The sequence below is a fragment of the Salmo salar genome, chromosome 22, assembly GCF_965601325.2.
Source record: "Salmo salar chromosome 22, fSalSal1, whole genome shotgun sequence".
In the NCBI taxonomy this organism is placed as follows: Eukaryota; Metazoa; Chordata; class Actinopteri; order Salmoniformes; family Salmonidae; genus Salmo; species Salmo salar.
This window is the reverse complement of record NC_138312.1, coordinates 37,094,970-37,111,171: the sequence shown is the minus strand read 5'-3', so window position 1 is coordinate 37,111,171 and position 16,202 is coordinate 37,094,970. Positions and strand designations below refer to the sequence as shown.

The window sequence follows — 16,202 nt, the reverse complement described above, 5'->3', positions numbered from 1 at the left end:
TATGTCCATTTTGTTTACACGACTGCGCTGTATATCAATACGATGTATCTGTGAAACAGCACCCAATATCAATAACTCATCTAGTGCAAGAAAGGGAGATGAATTAAATCGAAGGTTAAGCTATTATCAGCATAGGCTATCATACAGCTCACCTCACACATTTATGTGACTGTCCAGAATGGTAGTCTATGTGGTCCTCAGTTTGTATTGTATAGGTTTAGACAGGTGCATCTTATTGCGAAGTGGGCAGACAAAATCAGAAAATGAAAGGGTTAATAAGCAAACCTCAGCCTTTCAAGCCCCCGCCTCCCACATCTCCAATTTGAAAGCCGCCTCTCTACCGGGAGAGGAAAGCTCTTTTTCGGTCAGATGGCGTGCTGCAGTCCGCCCCCAGGTTTCTCTCACCCACACAACCAGCAAAAAGGCAGCCAGCAACCAATACGGTTCGTCAGGGGAGGATATCTGCTAACGAATCCAGACGAGTTACGATATGCTTAGGGATTGAGTTGATGACAACACCACTCCGAAGTGAGAAAGAAAACGACTGTACAGGGAAAGAGAGCGATTATACAAATCAATTTAAGGTATTTACAATAGGCTACGTACAATAGCTCTGTTGATCACGCTTCTTAAAAAAAATGTTTGTCTCACCCCTTTCATTGATAACAATTTAACGGGATTGGATGGGACTTTCGACAAGGTTAAAAGTGAGATAACCATTAGGCTTTTGCTCATTTACCTTTAGCATTCAATAATCGAGCCTATTACGAGGCGGCACATATTGCGCGAAAACTGGATTCTGTTGCTGGAGACACCACTCCGTCACTCAGTGAGCGCGGGTCCCCTCTGCCAATCCAGCCGTCGGACGACGTGGACGAGGTAAGAGATTACATTGGAGTCATTTAAATGTTTTATGGTGAAATATTACATTTTACATGCGTGTGTAATTCCATAGATCTATGCATTGTCTGGTATTGGGCTTGGACGGATGTGCGTGTAATACTATTGTCATAGTTTTTTCAATTATTGTTTTCGTACCATCGCTTTGTGCGTTATATCAAATTCGGGTCTCATAAGAATAGACAAACTATTTTTAATTCTCACAACTTGAATAAGATATAAAAAATTGTTCATTTCTAAACTGTAGGCCTACATTTCCCCAATAATACCATGCGTACACATCCTGCATATTTGAGGTATAGAGGGTTGGGCACCCACATGTGAAATGTTGCCAAAGATTATCACCAATAATAATATACTATCAGGAAAAGTAGGCTATTGGAGTATAAGTCTCTAATTTAGTAATTTTGATTTAAAAAAATAAAAGATATTGACTTTGTCTTGTTATACAAGACATCTGATGGATATGGACTTTAGGTGTTCTTATGAGACATCTGTTCCCAGATATTGCATCACAGCAGTAGTTACCACTACACCACAAAAAGATTGGTAGAAAATTGCTAACATTCCAAAGAAAACATAACCCGAAATAACAATACATATAGATTATACCATATAGCAAACAAATTAATAAAGCATTCTGTACACACAACACAATACTCCTTCCATTGATTGATGAGCCATTTATTAAAACTTAAGACTCTTGAGTAACTCTCCTCCGGTCTGTTCCTTCTTTCCCACCTCCAGTCCTGCGCCATGTCTCTGCCACGCACGTTGGGCGAGCTGCAGCTGTACCGGGTGCTGCAGAGGGCCAACCTGCTGGCCTACTACGACACCTTCATCCAGCAGGGTGGCGACGACGTGCAGCAGCTCTGTGAGGCTGCAGAGGACGAGTTCTTGGAAATCATGGCGCTGGTCGGCATGGCGACCAAGCCACTGCACGTGCGCCGTCTGCAGAAGGCCCTCCGCGACTGGGCGGCCAACCCAGCCATCTTCAACCAGCCCCTGGCCAACGTGTCCCTGGGGGGAATCCCTCTGTTCAAGGTTGATGGGACGGGTGCTAGCGGGACCACTGCCGGAGGACTCAGGAAGTCCCTGAGCAACGGGCAGCCGGGGTCACCGTGTGACAGAGAGGACAGGGCATGCCTCACTCCTATGCACAGCGGGAGCCCCAGAAGCCCCTGCTCCCAGGCCTCACCGCAGCCCCAGGACACCCACTACAGGGACAAGCTGTCCCCAATGGACCCCCACTGGCTCAGCCCTGAACAGGACGGGAACAGCGCCTCAGCCTCAGGGGTGGACGAGGAGCAGCCAAGCCCACCTCTGCTCCCCCCTCGTCCCCCAGGTCCCTCCACGCCCCCGGCCTCCTCCTCATCCCTCTCCCCGGGAGCCCTCTCAGCCTGGCCCGGGGGCCAGCTGGATGGGGAGACGGCGCAGGCAGTGGGGGAGAGCGTGGATAGGCTCCTGAGGACCCTACCCAGGTCGGACCCCAGAGAGGTGAAGACACTGCTGAGGATGAACAAGAAGATGGCCAAGACGGTGGGCCACATCTTCAAGATGGCACCCCAGGATGTAGCCAAGGAGGAGGAGATCCGTAAGTACAGCCTCATCTACGGCCGCTTCGACTCCAAGAGGAGGGAGGGCAAGCAGCTCACACATCACGAGGTAAGGGCATCAGTGTTTCCACTACTAGAGGTCTCTGTGTACCAGGATGTGTGAGGCTTGAGCCTTGTCTTCTTTTTTATCATGCTGTTCATATCATTCTAACATTCTCTTTCCCCTTTCACCTTATTTTATGTCCTCCTCATATTCAGCTGATCATCAATGAAGCGGCTGCACAGTTCTGTATGCGTGACAATGCTCTGCTTCTGCGACGGGTAGAGCTCTTCTCATTGGCTAGACAAGTGGCGAGAGAATGCGCCTACACATCCACACTCAAGCATGCCAGGTAAGGGCACGAGCCTGCGCAGTTTAGGGTCTTCCCTACCCCAATCTGATGACCATCCCACCCTCTGTCTCTTCCTCTATAACTAGGTTTTATCCCCTATGGGCCCTGGTCAAAAGTATTGCACTACATAGGGAATAGGGTGCCATTTGGGACGCAGACAAAGAAACCCAAATAGAGAGAGTTACGATATCAGAAATTCAAATGTTATGTTCTGCTTTGCCTTGAGAATATATGATTCCTTTTCTCAACCAGATATGATCTTAGAGAAACTACTATGTGGTTGCAGGCAGCATAGGGGCGAAGAGAGGTGGGTGTATAGAACAGAGGGAAAGCTGGGAACTCCCACAGCACACATAGCTAAGCCTAGCCAAGGTCATGCTATTAGTCAGACAGCACTGCAGTCAGTGCATCAGCTTAAAAACAAAGTCATACTGTGTAACCAACAAAATGAAAGCACATTCAAACACTCAAGCGTCTCATATAATCAATAACAAAAAAATATCTTTCAAACTCATTGAATAATGTATGTGCTTACTTTTAGTCACAAATAGCCTCGAGGTTTGGTTACTCAACATCAGTTTTTATATTGTAATTGGATATAGTGAGCTACTACTTGCTAATGAACAAAACAGGACCAACTGAATCCTAGGGTTTGCACAAGAGGTTTGCTCTTCTTTTACTGCCTTTTTACTTTATTATACCTTCTCTTATTACAGATCAAGTGCAGATGACTGCAGCTTACCATCCCAAAAGAGAGTAAAAAATGAGGTGAGTGGGCTAAAGTCTCTGAACCCCTAACAGGAAAGAGTAAAACTATACCAAACTCTATCTCACTCTTGTTTAAATGTGTTATTGTGGGTGTACAAAAGCTGTTTTGTCAACATAATATTGGTAATGTATTGGATACGGCATCGGTAGACAATGAATGAGCTGTAATGGGAATAAATTGCTGTAATTTATACCATGGCTACAATTCAATTAGTCCTTTACTATATTTAAGCAATAAGGCCGGAGGAGGTGTGGTATATTGCCAATATACCATGGCTAAGGGCTGTTCTTTGGCATGACGCAAAGCGAAGTGCCTGGACACAGCCCTTAGCCATGGTTAAATGACCATATATCACAAACCCCTGAGGTGCTTTATTACTATTATAAACTGGTTACCAATGTAATTAGAGCAGTAAAAATAAATGTTTTGTCATACCCATGGTATATGGTCTGATATACCACGGCTGTCAGCCAATCAGCATTCAGGGCTCGAACCACCCAGTTTATAAATCAATTTATACCATAGGTACTTTTCAGTAGTAATTGCATTGTAATAGACAAAATATTACGTTTTGGTGTGTGTTTCGGGTGATAGTGTGGAAGTGTGTGCTTGAGATGTTTTGTGTATTTAATGGTTAAGTGTGTGTGTTTCAGGTGATAGTGTCAGAGTGTGTGTCCTCCCTCCATGGTGTTGAGGGGTCAGAGGGCGTGTCCCAGAGGGCTGACGAGGACAGCCTATCAGGAGAGAGTCTGGACAGCCTAACACAAGGTATGTAAGGTGTCCAGATCCAAATATTATTTCTTAGTAACACTAGCATGTATATCGGCTTAAGTCAAGTAAGTCTAGCATGTACAGTATATACAGTAATTGTTGAACATATTTAGCACTGATCTTGTACAGTGTCACTTAATTACATTCCATTCCCAGACATTCTTTATGTGTTTCTGTAAATGTCACAGAGCCCCACTGACTTTAAAGCACCATTTATAATCAAGCCCAAATAGTTCATGTTTTTTGTAGTGTCAGCTTGTATCCCAAATGGCAACCTGTCAGCTTCTATCCCAAATGGCAACCTATTCCCAATATAGTGCACTACTTTTGACCGTAGCCCAATAGACAGGTTGGCTGACATCGTCACAAAAAAATGTGTGAGCATTGATGAGGCAGAAAGCCATGTGGTGTTATGATTCTGAACGGTCAAATAACTAGCAACAATGTCAAGCTGCCGCCATATGGGGAATTGTAAGTGGCTCGTTTCAGCTCTTTGTATCATGTTATTGATACCATGTATTCTTTTGAGACGTTTTGACTCATGTTTATGCTAATATGGCTAAAATTCGCTAGCTAGCTAATCAACAACTGTAACGATGTATTTGAGAGACAAGTACTCATTGTGCAAATGTATTTATGTTTTTAATAAACATTTAGAGACTAAAATGTATTTACATGTCAACAATCTATGCCAACCCCATCTTTTTTGCCCCATAGTTGCGCACGTGTCGTTTTTTTTTGCTAATCAACCAAACCGTCTATGGGGAATAGGGTGCCATTTGGGACGCAACCCAGCAGCTTCAGCCTTGTCAAGAAGCAGCTATATGTGATTGGTTCAAAATGGCATTCACACCTAACCTTGTCTGTCTTAGACGTAGGCTCACAGTGCAACCAATCTCCATCCCCCCGCCCCCCCACCGACACCTCCATACCTGCCAACTGGAATCGCCATCTCATGCAACAAACGCTCATGGATGAGGGGCTGCGATTGGCTAGGATGGTGTCACATGACCGTGCTGGCAAGGTCAGCCTTAGGTCAGAGGGGACACATACCACAGGTGACTTTCTGAATAATGGCTTACAAACATTATCATGCAAGAGTTATCGTACTAACACTCTTAAAGTGATAGTCTGAATTTTTCAGGCCTAAAAGATTGTTGTGATGTTGAGATGACTCTGTCTCACAACATTTGTTGTATAGATTCGGCTACGTCTCAATCTCAAATGAATAGGAAATATGCACCATCTCATTTCATCGTTTTTAAAACGGTGCCTATCTTTCCCATTAATTTGAGATTGAGACATACAGCCAAATCTCACTAAAGCTACACAACAGATGGCGTGGGACATTGACTGGCACATTGACTCATCCTGATATTAAACCACTTTCGAGGCCTGAATTATTTTAACAAACCTACATTTTGAAGTGAACTATCACTTTAACATACTGTCCCTGTAGCCAGTATCGTTTACATTGATAACAAGTAGAAACTGAGGTAGGGCTAAAAGGCCGGAGAGTTTTGCTACCGTTATTTAAAGACCGTTTCAAGGATCTTCGTTTTGAACCCAAGTGAGTCAGAATCTCTATTGTGATTCCTCCCACTAGCCAGGTCTGAGTTCTAACTAGCTGGGACTGGAGAAGAGAGAGAGAAGGAAAATTAGTTGGGGGATAGAGAGGGGAGGAGGTAGCCTATCAGCTACAAACCATACTGAAAATTGACATAGATGTCAAATTGCCATGAGGTCTAGTAGCATATGTAAATAACTGATTATGACACTTCAAATGATTGTACTTTCCCCTGTCACATCTTATCACGCATCATTAAAATGTTAAAGGTACAGCCATTCAGATGTTAATAAAACTACTGTGCCGTAGCACTAGGCTGTCACAGTAGGCAGGGTGGAGAAGATAGAGTGGGAGAAAGAGAGAATGATAGCGGGAGGGGCAGAGGAAGTGCTGTGGGGCGGTAGAAACAGACCCCCCCCCCCCCCCCCCCTTCCTCGCTCCGCCACCGGCTGACGTCACAATGTGTTAGGCATGTGGGCTGAAGGGCGGGATGGATGGAGGGAGGGGGCGAAAGAGTGGGCTGTAATTGGAGGGGCGTTGCATTGACTCACCGAGCGACAGAGAACCAAAATAAAAACCTGTGGGCAGGGAAATGGCACAGGCTTTTTTTTCTCCCTCTACTTAAGAAGTAGAGGGGGAAAAACAACCATTTCATCTCTCTATGACGTCGGTCTCCCTCTCACTTCCCCTCCGTCGTCCTTTGTTCTTGTCACTCACCTTGGTTTCCTTCTCCTTTTCTGTTTCACTCACTCAACACGACCTGTCTCCTCTGACTATACTTTAACTGCACCTACTCCCTCTACAGTGTTATCCTATTAGCCTGTAGGTGGGCTCTCATTCTGTCAGACAAAACCCTTGACATTTAAAATTCCATTTCAAATATTAAAAAGTTTGCTACCATAGTTGAATGGTGTTGTTGTATTTCCAGTTTTATTACTTTGAGTAAGTGAAGTACTCGTAAAAGTTATGACCCTAACCAATCTAGTATACATTAATTGGTGTACAGTTGACCATAGCAAGCACTCAAAGGTTCAGGGGAGTAATAATGTATTGTCATCATATTGTCTCAGTCGGGCATATAGGCTAACAGCCCTCATCTTTCCTCTTCCAGACTTTGAGGCTAAGGCGGAGAGGAGGAGCACAGCAGCTGTGTGCAGGAGCAGCAGCCCTGGCAGCACCAAAGATGACTCGGACCAAGGGGGAAAGTAGTAAAACCAACCACTCATCATCCTGAGAACCCATCAACAACCCTGCCTCTCATCACCTTCAATCCCGGAGGGCCAAACTCAGCAGGCTTTCCATCTGTACTTAAACCACTAACAGTAGTAGTACAGGGAAGGGGACGTGGAATAAATAATTCCAATCTAAATCAAATGTGCATCCTAAATGGCACCCTATATAATGCCCTACTTTGATCAGAACCCTGGTCAAAAGCTGTGCATGATATAGGGAATAGGGTGCCATTTGGGACAGAACCCATGATTGGCTGAATCAGGTGGCTGAGGCAACACATCCTAAACCTGCAAATACTATGGCCCTCCAGTACTGAAATTGAGAGACAGGTGCTCTACAACTTTACCTCTGTATATAGTGTGCCCAACCCCTCCAAACAGCCCTCCGAGGGCATTAGCCACATCTCCACAGGACTACTGTAACACTTACACAACTGTGGGAGGTTTGTCACATAATGTGACAATGTCTGTTTGTCCCCTATGAACATAATCCCAATAATCCCCTCCTCCCCGGGACAATGGATGCAAAATGTTGATATCATGACTAACTTTTGGTGCTATTTTTGTTCTGTTGATACAAGGTTGTAACTGAGAAAGGACTTGTGATGAGGATAAGTATCTGTAATGACACTGCCGTTAAAGCTTGGTTTGCAAAGTGTCACTCGTTCGAGTGTTGACTGTTTGATAGTTAGGTGATAAACAGAAATATATGTGTACAGAGACGATAATCAGGTTGAGGCCTTTTCCTCCCAATACTGCAGCAAGTGTCACTGACACCTACTGAGATTATGTTCATTTGGAGAGGTGGGTTTGGATGTTAATATTATTGAGCCCTTAGATTAGATTTATTGGTGAACTCAACATTCTTTGATTTAACTTAAGGCTTAAACAAGGAACAATAATTTACAAGCAACAATCATTTGCATAACTCTTGCTTGAGGCAATTACTTAGGTAACAATGACGAATGATCATCTCCCAATGTTTTATTTTTTTATACAGTATGTATGTCATATTAAACACTAAATTCTTTGACTATGGAGTTTTGGATAATTAACTGTTTGTTTTTTTAAGAAAACATCATCAGATGTTACTGGGTATGAATGTTGAAAAGAAAGGTGTTTGGATGATTAAGAAATCAGGGTAAATCAAGGACATTTCATTTTCTGTATCCCAAAAGGCCTTCAATATCCTATAAAATGAACTACTTTTGACCAGGGCCCATATGGCTCTGGTTATTGGTGGTGCTCTATAGAGGAAATAGAATGCAATTTGGGATGCACACATTATTACCATGAGGTACCTAAACTGTAACCTCGGGCCTCACAAGCATTAAACAACCTCAGTTTGTTATGTTGAACAGAAGATTATTTATTTTGTTAAATCTCAATAAATGTTATTTTATTGTTTTAAAAATCTTGTGGCCCCATCTGTTGCACTCCTTTTGAGGAAATCCATTTTGACGGAGCATAAGAGTCAAATGTACGATAAGGCTGAATAAGCCTTCGTCATTCGAATTCTGCCAGCAATTAGGGAACTAATAGAAAAGCACTAAGTCCAAACAGACATTCCCACTCTCCCCCCAATATCACCACCACCATCATCACAGCCGTCAAGTTGTTTGTTACTTCCAGTTCTGTGCTGAGTGCTAATCCTGCACAAATGATGCTTGCATGACTCACCTGTATTTGTGATGTCACCCTCTTTTCACTCCATTCGAGCCTGCACACCCCCCACCACCATGATGAGAGAGCAGACTAAATATAGCGAGATATAGCTGCCAATCTGGTGGCTCGTTGAGGAGTTCTGCTGTGTGCTTTTGCGTCGCTGCTTTGATTGTGAAAGACCAAGGTTGCATCCCAAATAGCACCCTATGATATAGTGTACTACTTTTGACCAGGGCCCATATGGCGCAAATTACTGATCACTGTGGCAACATATTAACCCTATGGGGAAAAAAAACTTGTTGAATCAACATTGTTTCCATGTCATTTCAACCCCCCAAAAATCTGCGATGACGTTGAATCAACGTGGAACCAGAGTTTTAGCTGATGTGTGTGTGGAGGTGGCGCAGGAAGTCCCCCCTGGTGGTGGTGTAGCCAGGGAACACAGCACTGCAGAATTCACACACCTGAGACTGCAATGCCACCTCTGACATCAGCATCATTCCCCTGGTCTGGCTCAGGAACTCACTGTCCAAGAAGGAGCCACACGCCGAGGGCATCTGGGGGGGGGGGGGGGGGGGGGGTGACTAGTCAAATGATTAAGTCTAATAAAACATAAATATGAATTCAAGGGGAGAAACCTACCCGGAACATTTGTCGGGTCGTATCATCACCCCATAATCGACCTGCTTGCTTCGAGTCCCCAGAGACAATGGAGGGTGCCACCTCTCCATTATTACCCCCAGGTAGATCCAGAGGCCTGAGGGGGGCGGCTTTGAGGACCTCATTCCTTTCTGTCCCTGGATGAGAAAAGTCCAGCCGTAGTCTGCCCAAATCCCCCTCCAGGAGATCAGAGAGTGAGCCAAAGGTCCCAGATAGGACTATACCGCCACGGTGTGCAGCAGGGTTGTGTGTTGGTACCATTGGGGGTTCTGGCTGTGCAGGGAGAGACCCCAGGACATCCTGGGTGCACTGGACTGGGGTTGATGCCATTACGCTGGGTTGTCCATCAGGAACAGGGGCTTCTCCTAAGGAAGGAACCATATTTTATAAGTCTGTCAAACATCTTGACTGTCTTGTAGCCTACTAGATTAATTGATATTGTATATACAGTACGCACTGAATTCACAGATTTTCTTATCATATAAAAAGGAGATGGGAGTGACCTCGCTGTCTCCTCAGTGTCTCTGTGAGTTGCTGGAGTAGAGCAGCCTGCTTCAGACATAGCGAGCGCAGTCGGAGGAACTCCCTGTACAGCTCTGTGTACGCCTCCTCCATCTCAGCAGCATAGGGATCTTTACAAAGCCATTGAAAAAGAGACCCATACATTACAATGTACATGAAAAATGATCACCTTCGTGTCCAAAAAATAAATGTTGTGGTGGGACTTCTGCTCCTGTGAGTGTAACATACTATATATAGCATGTTATGCTATCGTCAGTTGTGTGCAAGGGCTAGTTTCCCTCCCTCAACTTGAGTCTAAAGAAGGAAGTGATAAGGAAAAAGGGAACCAAGTCAAGGGGAGAGAATGGGGCCCTATCATACAAAACATCTGTGGGGTCTCTTTATGTCCAAAGTCAAACACAGAAATCATTGAACACTTTTTACAGTATAACAAAAAATACTTGGCTCTAAATGTACTAAATACAACTGATACCAATCAAACGCCTTTGTTTTCAGGCATAATAAAATCACATTTGTCTTTTTCAAGAGGCATATTCTATTTGTGACGAGAATTGTAAACTGTACAGGAACTCATACACTTCATAAAACAGAAAGCATTCATAACATAACAGGAAAATACAGTCAATTCCATTACATGTGCATGTCTTGTACAGGCTTTCTAATAAGGTAATGTAAAAGCTTAATTCATGTTTGATACAGCCAGCCTACAAATGACCACTTCAATCACATGTTGAAGTGTATATGATTTTTGTGAAAACTTATTACAGCTGTATTTGAAAACCTGCATATACTATTGATTGTCCATTAAATGTTAAATAACATACTTATATTGTTGAAAACAAAGCATGTTGTTCCCCTAGCTTCATACTTTGTTTTCATTGATTGAATTTCTTGTGAGTTAAGGTCAACTCTGATCATTTTAGTACAGGCATTTTCAAGACGTGGAAGCACTTAAACTGACAAAGGTGAAGATTAATATAACTTACGATCATACGAGTGGTCTTTCTCAATGACACAACGGGATATCACGTTGAACACGCTTTCATATCTTTCATGTATTGAGAAGAGGCAGAGGACTGTCCTAATGTTGATTGTAGCCTACCAGTGAAACAAAACCACCCCCGAAACAGGAACAGGAAAAGTTGTTCTTGTTCTTCGTAAACTGTTCTTATGAATAGAATTAACCGGATAATTGTTGAACTTTCAATGAGAGGAGCACAACAGAGAAGTTGAGTTGTTGCAGGAAAAAGGCAGAGTATATAAGATAAGGACACGCAACTTAGATATAGTTACGACCGTATGTTGCTTTTTATAGCAGGTTAGGAATCGAATTATCCTAACCTGCTGCTTAAATTCCCCAAACATGCTACGAAAAAGCCACTTCCGGTCGTAGTTGTATCGAAGAGGTGTGTTTTTTAGGGAATCTCGATAAGTATACGCATGTAAAATGACTAACCAACATCTAAAACTGACTCTTACCTTAACCTAATTGTAACCAATTATGAAATAAAATGTTGGTTTGCAGGTCAGGAGTGTCCTGGGTAAACTTCTTGAAGGCAGTGCGTCGCGGCACTCCAACTAGTTGAATTTAAGGTGAGGAAGTCTGTTTGAGGCCTACCAGAGTTACTCATATAATCTAACAATATAATGCTTATCTTTATAGAAAATATTCTGATCAAAATGTAACTAATTAGCCTCCTGTACGTCTATATCTGTACAGCAGCCGCAACAACCATCTGGCATAAAGAAATGCATATCTCTCTCGATCTCTCTGGTGTTAGAACTAAGCTTCTCTTCCTTTATTTAGACCTTTTATATAGATTGATATACAGCACCAGTCAAAAGTTTGGACACACCTAATCATTCAAAGGTTTTTCTTTATTTTTACTATATTCTGCATTGTAGAATAATAGTGAAGACATCAAAACTATGAAATAACACATATGGAATCATGCAGTAACCAAAAAAGTGTAAAACAAATTAAACTATATTTTATATTTGTAACAGAGATGCTGGGAGTCGAGAAGCAAGTGCAGGAGGTGAGTTTAATAATACAATAAACATGGAACGATACAAAACAAGAGTAGCACCTGGACATGAAACACAACCAATACTGCCTGGAGAATGGAACTAAGGGAGTGACATATAGGGGAGGTAATCAGTGAAGTGATGGAGTCCAGGTGTGTCACGATGAGGCGCAGGTGTGTGTAATGATGGTGCCAGGTGTGCGTAATGATGGTAGTCAGAACCAGTGATTAGTAAACCGGCAGTGTTGAGTGCCGGGGAGCAGGAGCAGACTTGACAATATTTTAGACTCTTCAAAGTAGCCACCCTTTGCATTCTCTGAACCAACTTCACCTGGAATGCTTTTCCAACAGTCTTGAAGGAGTTGTTGGCTGCTTTTCCTTCACTCTGTGGTCCAACTCATCGAAAACCATCTCAACTGGGTTGAGGTCAGGTGATTGTGGAGGCTGGGTCATCTGATGCAGCACTCCATCACTCTCCTTCTTGGTCAAATAGCCCTTACACAGCCTGGAAGTGTGTTGGGTAATTGTCCTGTTAAAAAACAAATGAAAGTCCCACTAAGCGCAAACCAGATGGGATGGCTTATAGCTGCAGAATGCTGTGGTAGCCATGCTGGTTAAGTGTGCTTCGAATTCTAAATAAATCACTGACGGTGTCACCAGCAAAGCACCCCCACACCTCCTCCTCCATGCTTCACTGTGGGAACCACACATGCAGAGATTATCCATTCACCTAGACACGGCGATTGGAACAAAAAATCTCAAACTTTGACTCATCAGACCAAAGGACAGATTTCCACTGGTCTAATGTCCATTGCTTGTGTTTCTTGGCCCAAGCAAGTCTCTTCTTATTATTGATGTCCTTTAGTAGTGGTTTCTTTGCAGCAATTTGACCACGAAGGCCTGATTCATGCATTCTCCTCTAAAAAGTTGATGTTGAGATGTGTCTGTTACTTGAACTCTGTGAAACATTTATTTAGTCTGCAATTTCTGAGGCCAGCATCCCGGAGTCACCGCTTCACTGTTGACGTTGAGACTGGTGTTTTGCGGGTACTATTTAATGAAGCTGCCAGCTGAGGACTTGTGAGGCGTCTGTTTCTCAAACTAGATCTCAAATGTACTTGTCTTCTTGCTCAGTTGTGCACCGGAGCCTCCCACTCCTTTCTATTCTGGTTAGAGCCAGTTTGCGCTGTTCTTTGAAGCGAGTAATACACAACGTTGTACGAGATCTTCAGTTTCTTGTCAATTTCTCTCATGGAATAGCCTTCATTTCTCAGAACAATAATAGACTGACGAGTTTCAGAAGAAAGTTATTTGTTTCTGGCCATTTTGAGCCTGTAATCGAACCCACAAATACTGATGCTCCAGTCTAAAGAAGGCCAGTTTTATTGCTTCTTTAATCAGAACAACAGTTGTCAGCTGTGCTAACATAATTGCAAAATTATTTTCTAATGATCAATTAGCCTTTTAAAATGCTAAATTTGGATTAGCTAACATAATGTGCCATTGGAACACAGGAGTGCTGGTTGCTGATAATGGGCCTCTGTACGCCTAAATAGATATTCCATTAAAAAAAATCTGCCGTTTCCAGCTACAATAGTAATTTACAACATTAACAATGTCTACACTGTATTTCTGATCAATTTCATGTTATTTTAATGGACAAAAAATTAGCTTTTCTTTCAATAACAAGGACATTTCTAAGTGACCCAAACTTTTGAACGATAGTATATATATAATTAAAATATTAATATTATATAGTGGACACCTAAGCCTAAAGGCCTATGCATGCAATGCCCTGATGCAATTTAATATTCAAATCTCTGAAAGCTGACCCGTGAGGTGGACAATTATTGTTTTAGGAAAGTTGCCGAAAAACAAATAAAATACACTACACATCGAAACGCAAGGAAGTGTTTTTGTAATTTGTTATAGCTGTTTTTAAGGACACGTAAATGTGGCTCATTTGACCAACATCCCTCTGTTATTGATGGCGCTGGTTGTGCCAGGTCAGATCTGAATGCATATGGATGTCTGGTAAATTAAAATCTTCCCTGTCATGTTGTTCGACGCCAAATTTTTCTAAAGGAAACTCAAATGGTATATTGTTTTTATGAAGATTTTAGAATATTGGCATGAAAATCTGTCGCCAATTGGATGGAAACCTAGCTATAGACACCCTAAAGACTAGTCCAATGTCAGTTCTTTATGCCTGCACATCAGGATTTACCAGCAGCCCCAAACATCTAAAGAATAAGCTACCAGCAAAACAAGCTTGTAAGAATTATAATTAAAATCTCCCCTCATACTCATCTGGAGGTTGAGAATATTTTTGTCTATTTATGTAAATGTTTTGTATTTACACTGCATTCTGAAAGTAAAATCAGACCCCTTGACTTTTTCCACATTTTGTTACATTACAGCCTTATTCTAAAATGTATTAAATCTTTTTTTCCCCTCATCAATCTACACACAATACCCCATAATGACAATGCAAAAACAGTTTTGGGATTTTTTGCAAATGTATTACAAATACTGTAAATATTTATACCCTTTACTCAGTACTTTGTCTACGCACCTTTGGCAGTGATTACAGCCTGTCTTCTTGGGTACTCAACAAGCTTGGCACACCTGTATTTGGGGAGTTTCTCCCATTCTTCTCTGCAGATCCTCCCAATCTCTTTCAGGTTGGATTGGGAGCATCGCTGCACAGCTATTTTCAGGTCTATCCAGAGATGTTCAATCTGGTTCAAGTCCGGGCTCTGGCTGGACCACTCAAGGACATTCAGAGACTTGTCCCGAAACCACTCCTGCGTTGTCTTGGCTTTGTGCTTAGAGTCGTTGTCCTGTTGGAAGGTGAACCTTCGCCCCAATCTGAGGTCCTGAGTGCTTTGGAGCAGTTTTTCCATCAAGGATCTCTCTGTACTTTGCTCAGTTCATCTTTGCCTCGATCCTGACTAGTCTCCCAGTCCCTGCCGCTGAAAAACATCCCCACAGCATGATGCTGCTACCACCATGCTTCACCGTAGGGATGGGGCCAGGTTTCCTCCAGACGTGACACTTGGCATTCAGACCAAAGAGTTTAATCTTGGTTTCATCAGACCAGAGAATCTTGTTTCTTATGGTCTGAGAGTCCTTTAGGTGCCTTTTGGCAAACTCCAAGTGGGCTGTCATGTGCCTTTTACTGAGGTGTGGCTTCCGTCTGGCCACTCTTCCATAAAGGCCTGATGGGTGGAGTGCTGCAGAGATGGTTGTCCTTCTGGAAGGTTCTTGGTCACCTCCCTGACCAAGGCCCTTCTCCCCCAATTGCTCAGTTTGGCCAGGCGGCCACTGTGTTCTTGGGGACCTTCAATGCTAGAGAATATTTTTTGGTACCCTTCCCCAGATCTGTGCCTCGACACAATCCTGTCTAGAGCTCTACGGACCATTCCTTCGACCTCACGGCTTGGTTTTTGCTATGACATGCACTTATTTTTCTATGGTATATTGCCGATCACACAATTTAATGGGATGGAAACAGGATTCCTCCAAAAAACTAACAAAAGAATTTACAAAATAAATAACTAAAAACAGATCTGATCCCTACACAGGCTCAATGAGATCCTGGGAGGGCGGGTTTTCCTGCACCAGTACCACTTGCAAGTCTTCCTTGAGTCCCAACAACATTTCTGCGGCAGCCACAATAATGTCTAGTTTCTTCAACTTCTTTGAGACTTGTGCTGTACAGTTTATAACTGTGGCAATGAACGCAACGAAATCCACCTTTTTAACACACAGGGTATCTTTTGTCTGGCAGCAAACATTTACTACCGGCTGTGGTGTATCCACTACCATCACTTGTTTTCTCAATTATTTGAATTGCCTCGCATAGGAGATTTGATTGACCGCTCTAACCTTTGCCACCTCAATTTCCTTCACCCTTAAAGGGCACTCCAGGAACTCAGGATCATGAAACCCACAATTGCAACACTGTCATCTTTCTACACACCTTTCTTCAGTATACTCTGTTCGTATGCACACGCTTGAAACATGGTCAAATCCTTCACAATTCTTACACTGCAGTGGTTTGGGGACAAAAGCTCTTACATAACCAAGCTTCACATGCGTAGGTAGTTGCTCTTTATCAAAAAAATAACTGGACCGA

General features: G+C 42.9%; 2 protein-coding genes across 3 annotated transcripts; one reads left to right on the top strand and one right to left on the bottom strand.

Moving 5' to 3' along the window:
- The first annotated feature begins 293 nt into the window (after positions 1-293).
- LOC106583339 (NGFI-A-binding protein 2) lies at positions 294-8,221 on the top strand. Of its 2 annotated transcripts, XM_014167420.3 has the most exons (8): positions 297-584; positions 746-879; positions 1,648-2,565; positions 2,715-2,848; positions 3,565-3,616; positions 4,271-4,385; positions 5,261-5,446; positions 7,067-8,221. In XM_014167420.3, the coding sequence occupies exons 3-8, from the start codon at positions 1,657-1,659 to the stop codon at positions 7,162-7,164; spliced, it is 1,494 nt and encodes a 497-aa protein (XP_014022895.1). In that variant the 5' UTR covers positions 297-584; positions 746-879; positions 1,648-1,656; the 3' UTR covers positions 7,165-8,221. The 2 variants fall into 2 exon arrangements, 1 of the variants encoding a protein (XP_014022895.1); XR_001323485.3 differs by lacking the exon at positions 7,067-8,221 and having other exon boundaries at positions 294-879; positions 4,271-4,859; positions 5,261-5,346.
- Positions 6,864-11,412, bottom strand: LOC106583340 (uncharacterized). Its single transcript, XM_014167422.3, has 4 exons — positions 11,021-11,412; positions 10,016-10,144; positions 9,495-9,877; positions 6,864-9,409 (listed from the first exon to the last, which is right to left on the bottom strand). Exons 2-4 carry the CDS (start codon positions 10,125-10,127, stop codon positions 9,230-9,232), a joined length of 675 nt encoding a protein of 224 aa, XP_014022897.1. The 5' UTR covers positions 10,128-10,144; positions 11,021-11,412; the 3' UTR covers positions 6,864-9,229.
- Positions 11,413-16,202: the final 4,790 nt, after the last annotated feature.